Source organism: Sinohyriopsis cumingii, chromosome 9 (assembly GCF_028554795.1).
Source record: "Sinohyriopsis cumingii isolate HCF-2022 chromosome 9, ASM2855479v2, whole genome shotgun sequence".
Taxonomy (NCBI): domain Eukaryota; kingdom Metazoa; phylum Mollusca; class Bivalvia; order Unionida; family Unionidae; genus Sinohyriopsis; species Sinohyriopsis cumingii.
The window spans coordinates 40,552,962-40,568,376 of NC_142969.1; the positions used below are offsets into that span (position 1 = coordinate 40,552,962).

Here is a 15,415-nt window from a genome sequence, read left to right on the forward strand (position 1 = left end):
AAAAATCTTGTTAAATTGATGAAGCCTTATCCAATAAGTTTTTTCATTTCAGATAAAACAAATGAAATTTTTTTACAACTATCCTATAGTAGACATATCTGAATTCCTACCACATTTTGGATATTCCCAAAGGGCAGTAGAGAACAGGGGAAGATGGAGAGAATTGGTTGTAAACTGTGATGCCCCAACGACCTCTTGGGTTACGGGATTATTGTTGTTGTTGATGATGATGATGATTTCCTAATGTGGTACTGAGATAACCAAAAACATGTTCAAAAGACTTTCCTTGCCTTGATCATTTTGTGACAAAAAAGCCTTCAATAAATGCAAGTAGGTTTTATAAATAAAGTAATTTACAAATTATAAACAAATAACTCAATAAGTGGGACAAATAGTGTCATTAAGACACAGACAAATAGACGATTACCACTGGCTTACTTCTTTCTTTTTCCCAAGTGCAAGCAAGCCCTTCACAAAGTTTGGTTCAGATCCATAATGTTATTAAGCAGAAACCATTTTTATTCTTTAAGTCACAATGACCTTGACCTTGGATATCAAAATCTAAAAGGCTCTTCCTTACCCCAATTGCAAGCCATCCACAGACCTTGGTAACTGTAGATGGTGGACACTAAAGTTATTATGCAGAAACAAAATTGGTAACTGACAGACAGATGGACAGAAAACACCAAAAAGTTAATATACTCCAAATTATGGCAGGCATGTAAAAATATGTTTACAAGGCTGGGCAATTCCAAAATAGTCTACTTGCCTGGTGTCAAAGTTTTCATGAAAAATATGATTTTAACATTGTATTCTATACAAGTGATACAAAGTTTTACTTGCACAAAAAAATGTCTAATGCAGATTTTTATCAATCACTAATTTTGATGAAACAAAGTTATATGATTTTTATGCATAAATTTTACAGTTATTAAAACTAATATCAAAGCTATAAAAATAGCACAATAATGGATGCAATGTGTCATTCTTGCTTTTCTAGTAGACATCACAGATATGTAGGCTTTTGCTATCAAGTCCATCCTTTACAGGTCATTAAATTGGGAAATGGTTGACTAGTTCAAGTTATTCAGGCATATTATGTTTATTACTAAACCATGATGCTTTACTGTCTTTTCAGCAATAAGATTTCCAAAATTAGCAACTGGGTGGCCATATTAAATCAGAGTGGAACCAATTTCATTTAGAACCAAGTAAGTTGGTGAAAACTGAATATCAATATGAATTTCCACTCAGGAGCAATATAGCAACAAGATGTTTTCAAGATGACTGTCATGGCAGCCATAATGGACATCAGACTGGCATCATTTTCATTTACAGCCAACTAGACCTTGGAATGAATGTGTGTGTGTGTGTGTGTGTAAAGTTTCATGGCAATCCTCCAAGTAGCAATAACATACTTGTGCTAACAGATGGACAGACATATCAGGCAAGGACAACAGACCATAACATAAACTGTTCTAGTTGTGGATGGGGGAAGCACACTATTTTCTGAGGAGGAGGGGCTTCTGCAGTGTATTTTTTTATTCTGTTCTAGTGGTGGTACCCTCCACCCCCATTAAAGTTGCTTCCCCATGACTTGGCTCAAGATTTAAACTGAATAGCCCTTAGTGCATACTAATAAACAATAATGAATACCAAAAACATAGTCACGAGTCCACAAAGCCCTTTTCAAATAGCTATTATTATCTTATGTATTTAACATGATCCTTAAAGAGCGCTCAGAATGTAAAAATTGTATCTGGAAAAGTCAGCCACACTTTTAACGTGTACACAAATCAGTGTAGCACAGTAAAAATAATTAGGAATAACAAAGGCTCTATTGGAATATGATAAGCACATTCTCTATTTATGGTGAGTACATATGGCTGTTCCAAAGACATATAGTTGTAAACAATTAGCCAATAATTATGCTGCAAAAATCGACAATCAGTTCAATAGGTGTGAATCCATGGTAACTACAAAGGGTTGAGTAGAAATAGTACTCTATTTATACCATAGTAGAAATCTACATGTACCTGAGTAGAAATAGGACTCCAAGTAAACATGAGTAGAAATAGTGCTCTTCATATACATGACAAGAAATAGTACTCTGCATATACCTGACTAGAAATAGTACTCTATGTATACCCGAGTAGGAAGTATTTTAAATATACCTGGCTGGTCCATAGGCATAAAACTGTTAAATATCAGCTTCAAAATTCTTCTGACAACAGGGGCTGAATCACATGCCAACCTCGCCAGCAAGTGGTTAACTGGCACCACACTCCAATACTTAAATACAAAAATGATTGCTTACTGTAAATATATTTGTTCTGAAAACTGAAGTGTTAACTATGAGATTTATTATTACTCAATTGGTCCCTTGAGAAAAAAAATCAAGATTTAATTAGGAGAAAAACAAAATATTACAAGCAAAAGTCATCTAAGTTGACGTAATACTCAACCCAGTACTCAAATCATGTAAAGATTCCTTCTGAAAGTATTCCATGGTCCAATGCTCCTAATTTTTAAATTACTTATGCGGTTCAGCTGTCAATTTATACACTAATTATATTAGTTTGTTTCCATAGCAACTTAAAATAAATTGAATGCAAAAGGTAATTGTTTTTAAGCATATTCACATTAAGGTTAGAAAATAAACTCTGCTACTTCTCAAATCAAGCAATCCTAGAAAGATTAAACTTCTGTCTTTCCAGTCTATATGAAGGTAAAAAACATCCAAACATTACATCCCCTGGCACCACCAGGTTGCTGTCTATCAATTGAATATTTACCAGTTTAAGCTAAGCAATACATTCAAATAAAAAAAAATGTCACATTAGTGAGAATATTACAGCACAACCAACAAAAGAGAGACACAAAGGAAAAGAAGACTGTTAGTACAGGAATGAAACACCTGTGACTGTGGATTTTTGAGCAGGTTGGGCACCAGGGGAAATTTCATGGGGCCGTCTATGTAAGAAGATCATCATCCACCCAAAACTCAACCCATCTGATGGGAGGCTATCATGATCACTTTGCATTTCTTAATCCTTATTTTGTTTTATTTTCGGTACATGATGAAGCTGAGCAGTTTGCGATTCAACTCATCGCCAAAAGGGTCTATCAATGGATGCCCCCAAAGCACATAAATCTGAATAAAGACTGATGGATAGGTGTATCACTCGGTGTCAAGAGAATTCCCGTTTCACGATACCAAGTTAGCCAGGACATTTAGTCTGACCTTGACCGTTACTTTCAGATGTGAGTTGCATCATTGGTCAGATGATTTGTTGCACCCACCCACCCCTAATCTGAGGACTTAGAACACCACTACCAAGTTGTACAACATCATCAGAACCGTGTTTCTGTCAAGTTTTCATTACAAAGATGAAACGTTTTTACCTTGGTCTTTTCTTCAAGGTTTATTTGAGGAGGTTAACTGCCGTATTCCCCGCTTGGTGTGCAGATCACACTATTTCTTGCAGAGGAATTCTATCCATGAGCCCAAACTTATGGGTCTAAAGGTCAAGCTCAGTCATGAAGGGGGCCTTACACCCACTGGGAAACCCAAGTAAGGGAAGAAACTCTTCCATTAATTGCATGCCATAACAAGGTCACAAGTGGCGGAGTGGTCTAAAGCACTGTCTATCACGGCTCACTGCCATCTCACCTCTGTCTGCATAGGTTCGAGTCTCAGGCTCGGACAATGTGGATATGTGAGAAAGCTTGCAGTAGCTTCTCATGGGTCAGTGGTTCTTTCCAGGGCTTTCCCGGGTATACCTCCACCATTAATACTGGCCACCATGTATAGCCTATCGTGTGCTGAAAAATGGTGTTAAACCCTATAACAACAACAACAGAATGCCATAACAGGAACCATGTGATAGAGGGACAAAGAAAATCACCTAAGGTCAGCAATTGTGCTGTCAATTCCAGAACCAGTTAACACATTGGTGACTCCAGTGATGTAGGGGAAAGATATGGGGTCAGCATCTCTGCCATGTTTTGCTCCTACATTTCTAGCTGACCAAATGTTTGTTTCCATGAGCATTATCTTTGATGGGGGTGGCGGTGGAACCATAATGGTTTCCCCAGCTAGACTAGCAAATAATGATGTCTTGAAATGAATGCATTGCAGTGTTGACTACTTTCTGCATTTCTTCTTTCAATATTATGGACTAAACTACCTCGGACCACAAACACTGCAGGTTCAAGAGAACATGGACTGGATTTTTTTAATGTAGCTTTAATCACTTTTCAGTCATATCGCTAAAATATCTGCAGTGTGGCAGTTTAAAGTGATGTCTAGCCAAGCAAGTCAGCTGTTAATACCATTTTACTAGTCTTTGGTATGACTGATCCAGGGTTCTAACGCATGACCTCTGCATCTGACGTGGACACTCTAAACACTTAGGTCACAGGAGTGGTCAAGTGAACATACATTAAGTGCATGTCAGGCACATCATTGGCCACAAAAAACCTTTTGCATTAACACACTTTGTCGCCATTATTCAATTCCGAAAGACAAGGACAGCCAAAAAAGGAACTGGAATTTAACAACAAAAGTAGTGACCTGTACCAATGATCAACACTTGTTACTCTAACAAATTATATAGTCAGGGTATGCAAATGAAAACCAACAACAAGCACCAATGAAACCATACTGAAGCACAAGGTCAGAATACTTAGGTCCACAGCCATTAAAAAAATTCAATAAATTATTATCCAAATTCAAAACATAGTTATTGCAACATGAAACAGATACCTTTTTACACAATACTATAGCAACTTTTTCAATAAATGATTAAAAACCACAAAAAGATTTTCTTGGCACTTGTGAGGCCGAGCAGTACAATATTTATTTTATGGAACAAAAGCTGTCACGTAAATACCCATTTGAAGGGTAGCCATCATTGGTCGGGGGTGTGTGTGTGTGTGTGTGTGTGTGTGTGTGTGTGTGACTATTTTGCTTTGTCTTTGTGCTAAACATATGGGAAAGATGGAATTTTTTTCCTTCCTGAATTGCTGGATTCAGGAGGTACCAGAGTTTATTTCCTAATGTCAATCAACTCAGGGAATGTGATCAATGGAGAAAACTCTAAGCATCAAAGGACACTCCTATAAATTTTGATTAAGACATGCAAAAAGTTTGGCTGAAACAATTATAACAGTTTTAGAATAATGCTCTGGAAGTAAAAAAAATGTCACAGATGGACATAATGATAGTTATTGCCCTTAATATTACAGACCTGGGGTATAAATATAAGAAAGAGACGGAAAATTTTACAGTTACACAGAATGAAAGCTTTATCACTCTCACAGAATAAGGCAAGAAATAACTTTGTTTCGCCTTAGAACGATTTGATCATTTTCGCCGTACATGCGTACATTACCTAGGGTGAATAATTGTTTTTCTAGGTAAGCGGCTGAGCTAGCATGTACTTCGTTGTAGATCGCTTGCAGCGAGAGTTACTAGAAGTTTGGTATGCACTGGTATTTTACCCTAATACTCACTCTCTTGTGGATTTAAGGCAAGTTCCGTTTCTAACTGACACACTGATCTTTGGATCTTGTCAAGGAGTGAACGTTCTCCATTTGTGTTCTCCAGCCATGGGGTAAGTGTTACATTTGTATTTCATTCGATATGTGAAGCATATTCAGTTTTTGATGTCATATCATGAAATAATGTCTTTACTACTATGCAGATTTGAAACATTGTGAACTTTTGAATTATTATTATTTGATTAGATTATTTGAATCTCACTTTCATTTGAATCTTTATTTTCATTCCATGAGATTAGTTGAATCTCATTTTCATTACATGAGGTTACATAAGATTATCTGAATACTAGAGCTATTCCATTTAAAGATACGGGGGTGGGGGGGAGGCACATTAAAAATGGGTGACCACCCATAAAAGTGATTTTTTTCCATACCACCACCAGTCACAGAAGTGAATTTCTGAAATTCATGACCGTGCATACAAATTATTTTTACAGAAGTGAATTATATATTCATTTTTATTATTGGTAAATTGAATAGAAGTATCAAACTTAATAGAAATAAAATGTAATGGATCTAATTAATATTTATAATTAAACATAATATGATAAATATAAACATTTTGTGAATAGTAATAATAAAATGAGTTGTTCATTTTTGATCAACCGGGTATTTGTGCTTTTCAGAGTTAAGGATGAAACATTGTCTTGATAGTTTATTTGGATTAAAACCCCAATATTTACATGGTTTAAGATCAATCTGTTTATAAGCACATAAATAATAGTACCCAGAAATTATATATGAAATTTGATAGCAGGGTCAAGCATGTAAGTTTCAAAAATTATTTTCAAGTTAGACATGGTAATATGTATTTTATATCAAGGGATTAAAGAAATATTAAAACTACAAGATGCCTGAATTACATTTATTTTCAGTAAACATGGAAAATGTTCCCCAACAGACTGCGAACATGCAGTTTTAATTGTCTTATATAAAGATGACACATGTCTCATATCACACCTTTTACACACAGTATCATTGGATACTCTGCCAACCCATTTGAAGATTTTACATATTTATATGTTCAAACAAACATTACAAAACAAAAACATTACCATACTTTATATATATATATATATATATATATATATATATATATATATATATATATATATATATATATAAGTTTGTTGTCTTTTCCAGGCATTATTGTTGTATCTTGTCTTAATTTGTCAACTATTACACCTGTAAAATTTCTGCAATTTTCAAACACACAGAACTGATTGGATCCACAGATGCATGTAGTTTAGAAACCAAAAACAATTCCACAAAACAGTTTTCCCATGGCAAAGAGTAATATTTTGAAATATGGTAGTTTCTCATGAGGTCGATATATAAATCCATTATTTTCACTGTGATTTATGATAAATTTGTCCAATTTTCAGTAATTTATCATTTCAAATCTAAACTTTAATCATGGTATGGAAAATTTAAGAGTAAAGTCCAACCATTATAGCTGTGTAATTATTTTTCATGGAAGAATTTTTAATATGCTTTAAAATCTTGAGAGAACTCATTCACCATCAAGTCAGTGAAGCAACGTAACCAACCGTACCTGCCATTTCTCATACTCAAAATTTACAAGTTTTTTGTCCATGTCTACATCACTAAGTCATCTGAATTTGATAATTTATAAAACCTAACTGCTGCCTACATCAATATTAGAGCCTTTACCTAAGTTATTCAAGCTTTCATAATCGTGATTCTAATCGTGAAAACTTCGTAAGTACTGAACGAAATCCACAGCCTCCATTTTGGAGAGTGGAGAATATGACCCAGTTGCTTTAAATAGCAGATTTCGACCAAAGCATGAACAGTAAACACATGAATGAATGTAGCATCTAACAGGTGTTTTCCCCCGAAGGTGGTGCTACAAAAACCCGCTTAAAATGGCTGATGTTTACAGCAGTTGTCAAAAGGCGCTTCCATGCGAAAGGATTAGAGGCGTCCAAAGGAGCTTGCATGAGGTAAAGGGTTAAAATAAAATAGGCACCACCGAAGGAAGCATTTTTCTTTTGATATGACATGGCACAGAAGTGATTATTGTTTACTGATGACCATGCATGGAAATTTTTTATTTTGCCGTCTGTAGGGTAGTGGTATGTTTAAACTGAATAGTCCTTAGTCATACATGAGAATACATTAATCATTTTTAGTTTACCAATTTGTGAATGTCTGGATAGAGTAATTGAATGAGACATACATTTGGAGCGTGAAAGAATCAGTGCATTTATAGTATATATATATATATATATATATATATATATATATATATATATATATATATATATATATATATATATATATATATATTTTATTAATTCATTTTATAAATTTTCATCTTTCATCACATTGTGTTGTGTTGTCATTTGATCCAAGCATCCATTCAGGTCTATCCTGTTACAATCGCTCCATTCTACATACCCGAGGTATGAACATAAAAAGAAGGAAAACATTACAGATGGACATAATGATAACTACATCCATAAACACTACATAGATGGGGTATAAATATCATGAGACAAAAAGCTTTACATGGTGATAGCTATATCCCTTCATATTACATACCCTAGATATAAATATGATAAAGAGATGAAAACTTTACAGACATAGTGACAGCTATATCCCTTCAAATAACATACCTGGGATATAAATATGATAAAGAGATGAAAACTTTACAGATAGCTATATCCCTTCATGTTATACCTGGGATATATATGATAAAGAGATGAGAAACTTTACAGACGAACATAATGATAGACAAATCCCATCATTGTACACACATGAGGTATAAATATGATAAAAAGATGGAAAACATTAAAGATCCTAGGACACCTGTATCCTAATATCTAACTGAAGCCACACCAATCACGTAAATACACAAAAGTATATGTGTGTTTTATTCCAAGATGGCAGAAGGAACAAGTTTAATATGGTGCAAGAAATATTTGAAAGCCATATCAAATATGTACTTTCCACTGACTTACAACAAAACTCCAAATGCGGCTTTGTATTTATTACTTAATCCATCTTTCTAAATATTTTTAGCTTTACAGTATGACTGAATCAAAAAGTGGGATTTCTAAAAGTAAGATTCACTGCATCTAAACATACTAATGTCAAAGAAGACATCAAAGTGGTTCCAATGTGGGTATGTGATAGAGAAAATATGGACTAAAGATCTGTATCAAACGCCAAAGCAACCATGTAAGATTAAATAGATATGTGCTTAAACTTTATAATATTATCACGTGCTATAATTGGTAAATACATTTTTATGTTCTATATCATTTTTCCACTCCTCATCTCTATCTGTTACAATCATCATGACTCATTCAGCTGGACTTTTCATCAGAAACAAAAGCTGGGTCTCCATAGGAGCATTCTTTTAGTCCCAGACCTCAGGTTTATAAAATTTCCAAATCCTGTTTAAAGTCACTATATTTGTGAAAACGTATGATAGGAAAATATATGATCTACAAGTATAAATACTAACCTTTATAGCCCGTAGACCTTTTATGGCCATTAGTAGATCCATCATGGCAATTCGCACTCGCTCTGATGCATCATGAATGGCATTTTTTATTTCTGGGAGAATGGGCTTCAGGAACAAGTGGCTGAGGTGATTCTTTAACAGTATGCATAAACCCTGGGGAAAAAAAAGGAAATTTCAGTTTCATTATTTGGTTACATAACTATGAAAATTATGTTTTATATCCAGGATCTATCCAATTTACATAATAATGTCTAGTCTTTTTGATCTGTCAAAATTATATAATAATGTCTAATGTCTAATGTTCCATATCTGTATGAATTACATAATAATGTCTCATCATCCAGACCTGTCAAAATTGTCTAATCTTCCAGATCTGTCAAAATTACATTATACTGCCTAATCTTTCAGAACTGTCAACAAAGAATGATCTCAAATCTGTCAAAATTAGATCAAACTAACGTCTAATCTCCCAGATCTGTCAAAGTCACATCATATCTAAACTCCAATATCTATCAAAATTATATCATATCTAAATTCCCAGATGTCAAAATTACATCACAATATGTAATCTTCCAGATCTGTTAAAATTATATCAAAATAATACTTACACTCCCAGATATGTAAAAATTACATTATAATGCCTAATCTTTCCAAATTGTGAAATTTACAAAAGCGATCTCACTGACCTGTCAAAAAAATATCAAAAATACTATCTAAACTCCAAGATCTGTCAAAATCACATATTCTAAACTCCAAGATCTGTCAAAATCACATCATATCTAAACTCCCACATCTGTCAAAATCACATATATAAACTCCCAGATCAGTCAAAATCACATATCTAAAATCCTAGATCTGTCAAAATCATGTATGTAAAATCCTAGATCTGTCAAAATCACATATCTAAACTCCCAGATCTGTCAAAATTACATCATAATATGTAATCATCCTGATATCAACATGTCATGATACCTGAAGGTAATGAAAGTATAATATTTCAATGACAATGGATTTTTTCCTATATGTGTTTAGAAAGAAAAACGACACCACAAACAACAAGTACAAGCAGTGGAAAATAGAATCGACAAATGTTGTCTCCTTGGTAAACATTAGGTGATGTTGGCCAACTGCTGGGTCAGGTTTCATGTGTTTAGAATATAAATACCCTAAAATCCCAACAATTAACTGCATCGTTTAGTCACTTTTACTACAATTTTACAGGCTTCATTTCAAAACCATCTTACTTTCCATAGCATCTTACTTTTGCATGTCTTTTGGCAATACATAATTTTACATTGTCTCCCTTTCATGTTTCCATATAAACAATGCATTTTCAATTATTTTTAACTTTGGGATTTTAAAACAAATGAAATTGAAAATTTCAAACCCATCATTAACAGTTGTAATGATACATGTCTCATTATACATGGTACTCAATAATATTTTAAAATTTTAATAAAATTCAGCTAATTTTAGATCTGTATGCATAAAAAAGGAACAATATACAAGTATATAAGAAATACAAGCCAGAAAATTGTGCATCTTTTTCTGAAAACTCTTATCTTCAAATTATTTTTAGGCACAACAAAATGGCTTCACATTTTCATGATTATTTTCATATCTACACAAATTTATTCTTTCAAGATTTTACCATATTAAAGTTTCTACTTAAATTATACCTGTTGTGCTGGCCTAAAAAGTTAGAGCATCTGCCTCGAATGCAGGTGGTCGCAGGTTCGAACCCTCGCCAAGTCATATCAAAGACATAAAAATGATACTAGCAGCTGCCTCACTAAGCTCTCAGCAGTAAAAGGTTGGTGTTATGACTGGATGGCCTGGTATCACAATATTGTAATTGGGTGGGACATCATGCTACATATCTGCAGCATGATGCCCCTGTGCTAGACATTACTATAAGCTACCACACTTCACACATCATAGCGATATGACTGAAAAATTGTTAAAGCTACAATAAAATCTAAATCACACACACAGGCTACTTAAGTTATGTAATGTTTCTCACACTGAAGCTCTTATACATTAAGTGAATGTCAACAACTTACAAGAACATAGTCTATATGTATTTATATATAGCATTTAATCTACATAAATCTTCTCTAATCATAGGCTAGTTTTCTATTTATTTGCAATATGATTTAATTTTTACTTTTCTTGCTGCAGACTAAACAGACACATAATGAAGAAAAAACAACTGAAATATTGTTGCTTTGAAAATGTTCAATAGACAGTTTAAAATTTATCATCAAATATGGCATTATTGTTACCTAGAATTATATTCAGTGTTCTCCAAAGAAAACCAAACAAGAACAAGAAAATGAGAGGGAAAAAATGGATACTAATAAAAGGTCTCTAATTTGAAATAATAATTATAGCATAATTTTTTTTCTCACTCATCCCATGATCCAAACACTCTTGACATTTGACCCTGAATCCAAAGATCAAAGTGATTTTGTAAGCAAAGCCTAAGGTTTGACAATACTGTGATTCCACTCTTATACAGTGTCCGTAACAGCAGCCCCCCTCACTTGTCCAGTTTTCTTGCTTTTACTGAGTTTGTGTGCAAAAGTGCCCTCGTGGGCAGCCATGCAGCCAGCGTGTTAGGTCAAAAACATCAAATTTACCCCTCACAAGTGGCCATGTTTTATCTGTGTCCAAAACCAATATTTAATTCATATCGTTAGGTAAGTAATCTGATTATCTCTACCAATGTCAGTTTTCCTATGCCAGGTTATCATTACTGAGAGAAGTGTTGGCTAAATGCATTTTAAGATGTACCACCACAGTTAATATAATATTAGCTACAAATACCAATATTTACAAGAAATGGCCTCAACAATGTTGTGATCAAGTTTTAGCCTTCACACAGCCGATGAGTTCTTCTCTTTGATGATTATGACCAGAGAAAGTTGTCAAGATCATAACATGGGTCTACATAGGCTAAATATAGCTTTTGTGGATTCAAAGAGAAATTAACCTTGAACAAAGCAACGTACAAGACAAATATCGAAAAATCATGTGACAGTACATGCATCACTGCCTTTATAAGCAAGTGATTTGTCTACTCTACAAAAGTTCATCTGCATGATTAAACTGCAGTACAAATAGTAACATTAGAAAAAAAATCATCATAACATTTGAGCACATCAACATGTAAATGAAAATTCTTACTTTAGAATCAAATGTTATCTGACTCAACAACAATGGGGAAAGTTCAAGAGTTCTTGCCAAAATATAATGATATTCAAAAGACTTAAATAAACATCATAACAGACAAGAAGAATATTCTGCAGCAAAGGGAAAATGGAGTAAATGGAATATTCTGCAGCAAAGGGCAAATGGAATATTCTGCAGCAAAGGGAAAATGAAGTAAATAGAATATTCTGCAGCAAAGGGCAAATGGAATATTCTGCAGCAAAGGGAAAATGGAGCAAATAGAATGTTCTGCAGCAAAGGGCAAATAAAATATTCTGCAGCAAAAGGGCAAATGGAATATTCTGCAGCAAGGGGCAAATGGAATATTCTGCAGTAAATGGGCAAATGGAGTAAATGGAATGTTCTGCAGCAAAGGGCAAATTGAACAAATGGAAAGATAATGATTCTAAATGCCAATGTTTGTACAAAGATTTAAATGACATATTTTAATGGTTTTACAATGCATGTGACAATAATATACTATCGACATTTCATGCTTAAGAATTAAGAACTATTAATATATATTCACTTAAAATAAGTCTATTCTTGAGAAAATAACAACCTTTTTATAATTTATGTTACTTTTAAATCAAGATGCTAAATACTTTGAAGTTATATGTAGCTTTCTTACTACACACACATATACTTCTCACAAATAAAATCCCCTCTCTGAAAACACCACCCCATTTATAAGGACAATTTCCCTGAGCAGAATAGGTGGCCATATGAGCGGGGGACCACTGTACACTGATAAAAACTGGATATGAAACAAAGCAGAAGATGCAAGGCAATAATTGATGCAAAGGATCTGCAACACCTATCACAGAGAAAGAGTCTAGGTGCAAAAAGATATCAATCTAAACTAACTTTCAGTACACTCTCCCTGACTTCAGGAGAAGCTGCATCATGAAGTAGGTCATTCAACATTATTGACATCAAGCCTCTAAGTGTCTCAGATGGAATCATCTCCCAGTAGAGGCTCATAATCTTGAATACCCCCTGCACAGTTTTGCTTCGGACATGGTGACTGGGGTCCTTCAACAATGTCTGAAAGAATAAAGCAAACAGAAACCTGTCGATATGGGATACTGCAAAAAGAATAATGATTTGGTTTGGTTTGGTATCTTACAACACAAACACACAGATAAGTGATTAAGTGCCAAAGCAATTGCAGGAAAGGGCCTTCCTAAGGTCAAACCGCTCTAGCAGATCCAGACTGGTCTAATAAGGATTCGAACCTGCTCTATTTTAGTCATGAGTCCTGCAAGATAACCAATAAGCCACCGCAGCTTTTGACTTCATTAGTCGCCTTTTGCAAGATCCTGGAAAGCACAGCAGGCCTATTTTACATCCCTGAGCCCACTGTGGTTAGCAATGAGAACAAACTGATTTGCTTTTGCTTTTATTGATTTTTAATGTAACTTTTAACATATTATTGGCTATATCATGCAGCCAACCAAGAGTGGCCTCAACAGATAAAAAAAAAAACAACCTTTGGTTTACGAGTCTGACATGCAGTTGACTGTATTACCATGGCTTCCTGAGAATAAACAAGACCTCCACGATACAAGAATTCTTTTTTCTTTTTAAATTACAGTCAAAACATGTTGTTTTTAAAAAAGACTATAACCAAACCTCTTACTTTAAAACACTGCTTTTAGTCATAATTATATATTCCTATTAGCCTCTGTAGCACTAAAACGGTAGCATATCAAGAAATTCAATTTTTTTCCCCACTTCTTATTCTGATTCTTAAAACTGACCTGAACAGTTTTAATTCTGATCAATTAAGAATAATATGGACAGTAAATTAGAGAAATGTCCATTATGAAGAGGTGTGTTCATTATATGCTGTGGTCATCTGTAAATCTTCATATTAGGTATCTTTTGTGACTGGCAGACATGGTGAACTCCAGAGGTGATGAGGAGCCCCAAGTGGCCGAGTGGTCTAAAGTGCTCACCATTATGGATCACTGAAATCTCACCACTGACTGCCTGCATTCAAGTGTCGGGTTTGGCCAATGTGGGTACGTGAGAAAGCTTGCCAGTAGCTTCTTGTGGGACATTGGTTCATTCCAGGGTTTTCCTGGGTTCTTCCTCCACCATTTATACTGTCTGCCATGTAAAGCCTATCTTGTACTGAAAATGACATTAAAACCTACAATAACAACAACCATAGGTGTTGTCACAGGTGTTGACAAATGTTTCATGTGTTTCTTCAAAGAAAACTCTGACTCAGGTAAAGTAATCATTCTGACCTAAATTTTGATGAAAATATTGATAAAATAGAAGCAACTAATTTCATAGTTAAAAACAACACTAACGCAGTGAAATGGACAGTCAAATGAAACAAGACAGGAAGTATACAATACTAAAATGCAAGAGTTCTTCATACATAGAAAATATCAAACTGCTGCTGGAGCTGCCTTTCTGCCTCCTGTTTACTGGTGTCCTCCATCACAAGGGGAAAAGCATCCAAAAGTAAAGTCGCTGCATTCAGCCGGACAGCACTGTTAGCCACCTATAAATAGACCAATCCCCTCATTATCTTTTGAAGAGAACTGAGCTCGGAGTTGGACATTAAAAATGGAAGTCCAGGACCACATTCTTCCCAAAACTGACAATGAATTATAAAGAAAACTTTTGACTAAATATTAAAAACTGAGGGTCCTGGAAACAAGGATTCTCATTACAGAGTGTTCCAAGTAGCAGGTTCAAATTTAAAGTCATGTGCTTGGCTATGTATCAAAAAGTAACAGATTAATACAATGTTACAGAATTTCACAACTCATTTCAAATGTAGAATATATTTTATAACTGAGTACAAAATGTTGAAAATTAGTTGTGACAACTCTTTTTCTTTTTCTTTCCTATATTTTTACATGTGAAAATACCAAATTCACAATGAAATGCAATGTTGGATTGTATGTGTCTACAGAAGTTATACTTATAGTAAGAAAAATAAACATTCTATGACGTTAAGCAATAAATGGAAACTATATAACTTTTCCGATATGAAAGTTATATTCTGTCGAAGGTATCTGACTTGCACCATTTGTGTCTTGAAACAGTTACATCCCTTGTACTGCATTGTCAACAACAATTAAAAACACAATATGCTGCATCATTCTGTCAAATGTT

At 34.3% G+C, this 15,415-nt stretch overlaps 1 protein-coding gene across 1 annotated transcript in view; it reads right to left on the bottom strand.

The window, feature by feature from the left end:
* Nucleotides 1–15,415, bottom strand: part of LOC149791606 (condensin-2 complex subunit G2-like) — a 169,280-nt gene that overhangs the window by 96,966 nt on the left and 56,899 nt on the right. The window contains exons 11-14 of the mRNA XM_089970158.1: nt 14,670–14,795; nt 13,142–13,321; nt 9,062–9,214; nt 2,175–2,292 (exon numbers count right to left, since the gene is read on the bottom strand). Coding sequence (XP_089826284.1) covers nt 2,175–2,292; nt 9,062–9,214; nt 13,142–13,321; nt 14,670–14,795 — 577 coding nt within the window. The remainder of the gene's footprint in view (nt 1–2,174; nt 2,293–9,061; nt 9,215–13,141; nt 13,322–14,669; nt 14,796–15,415) is intronic.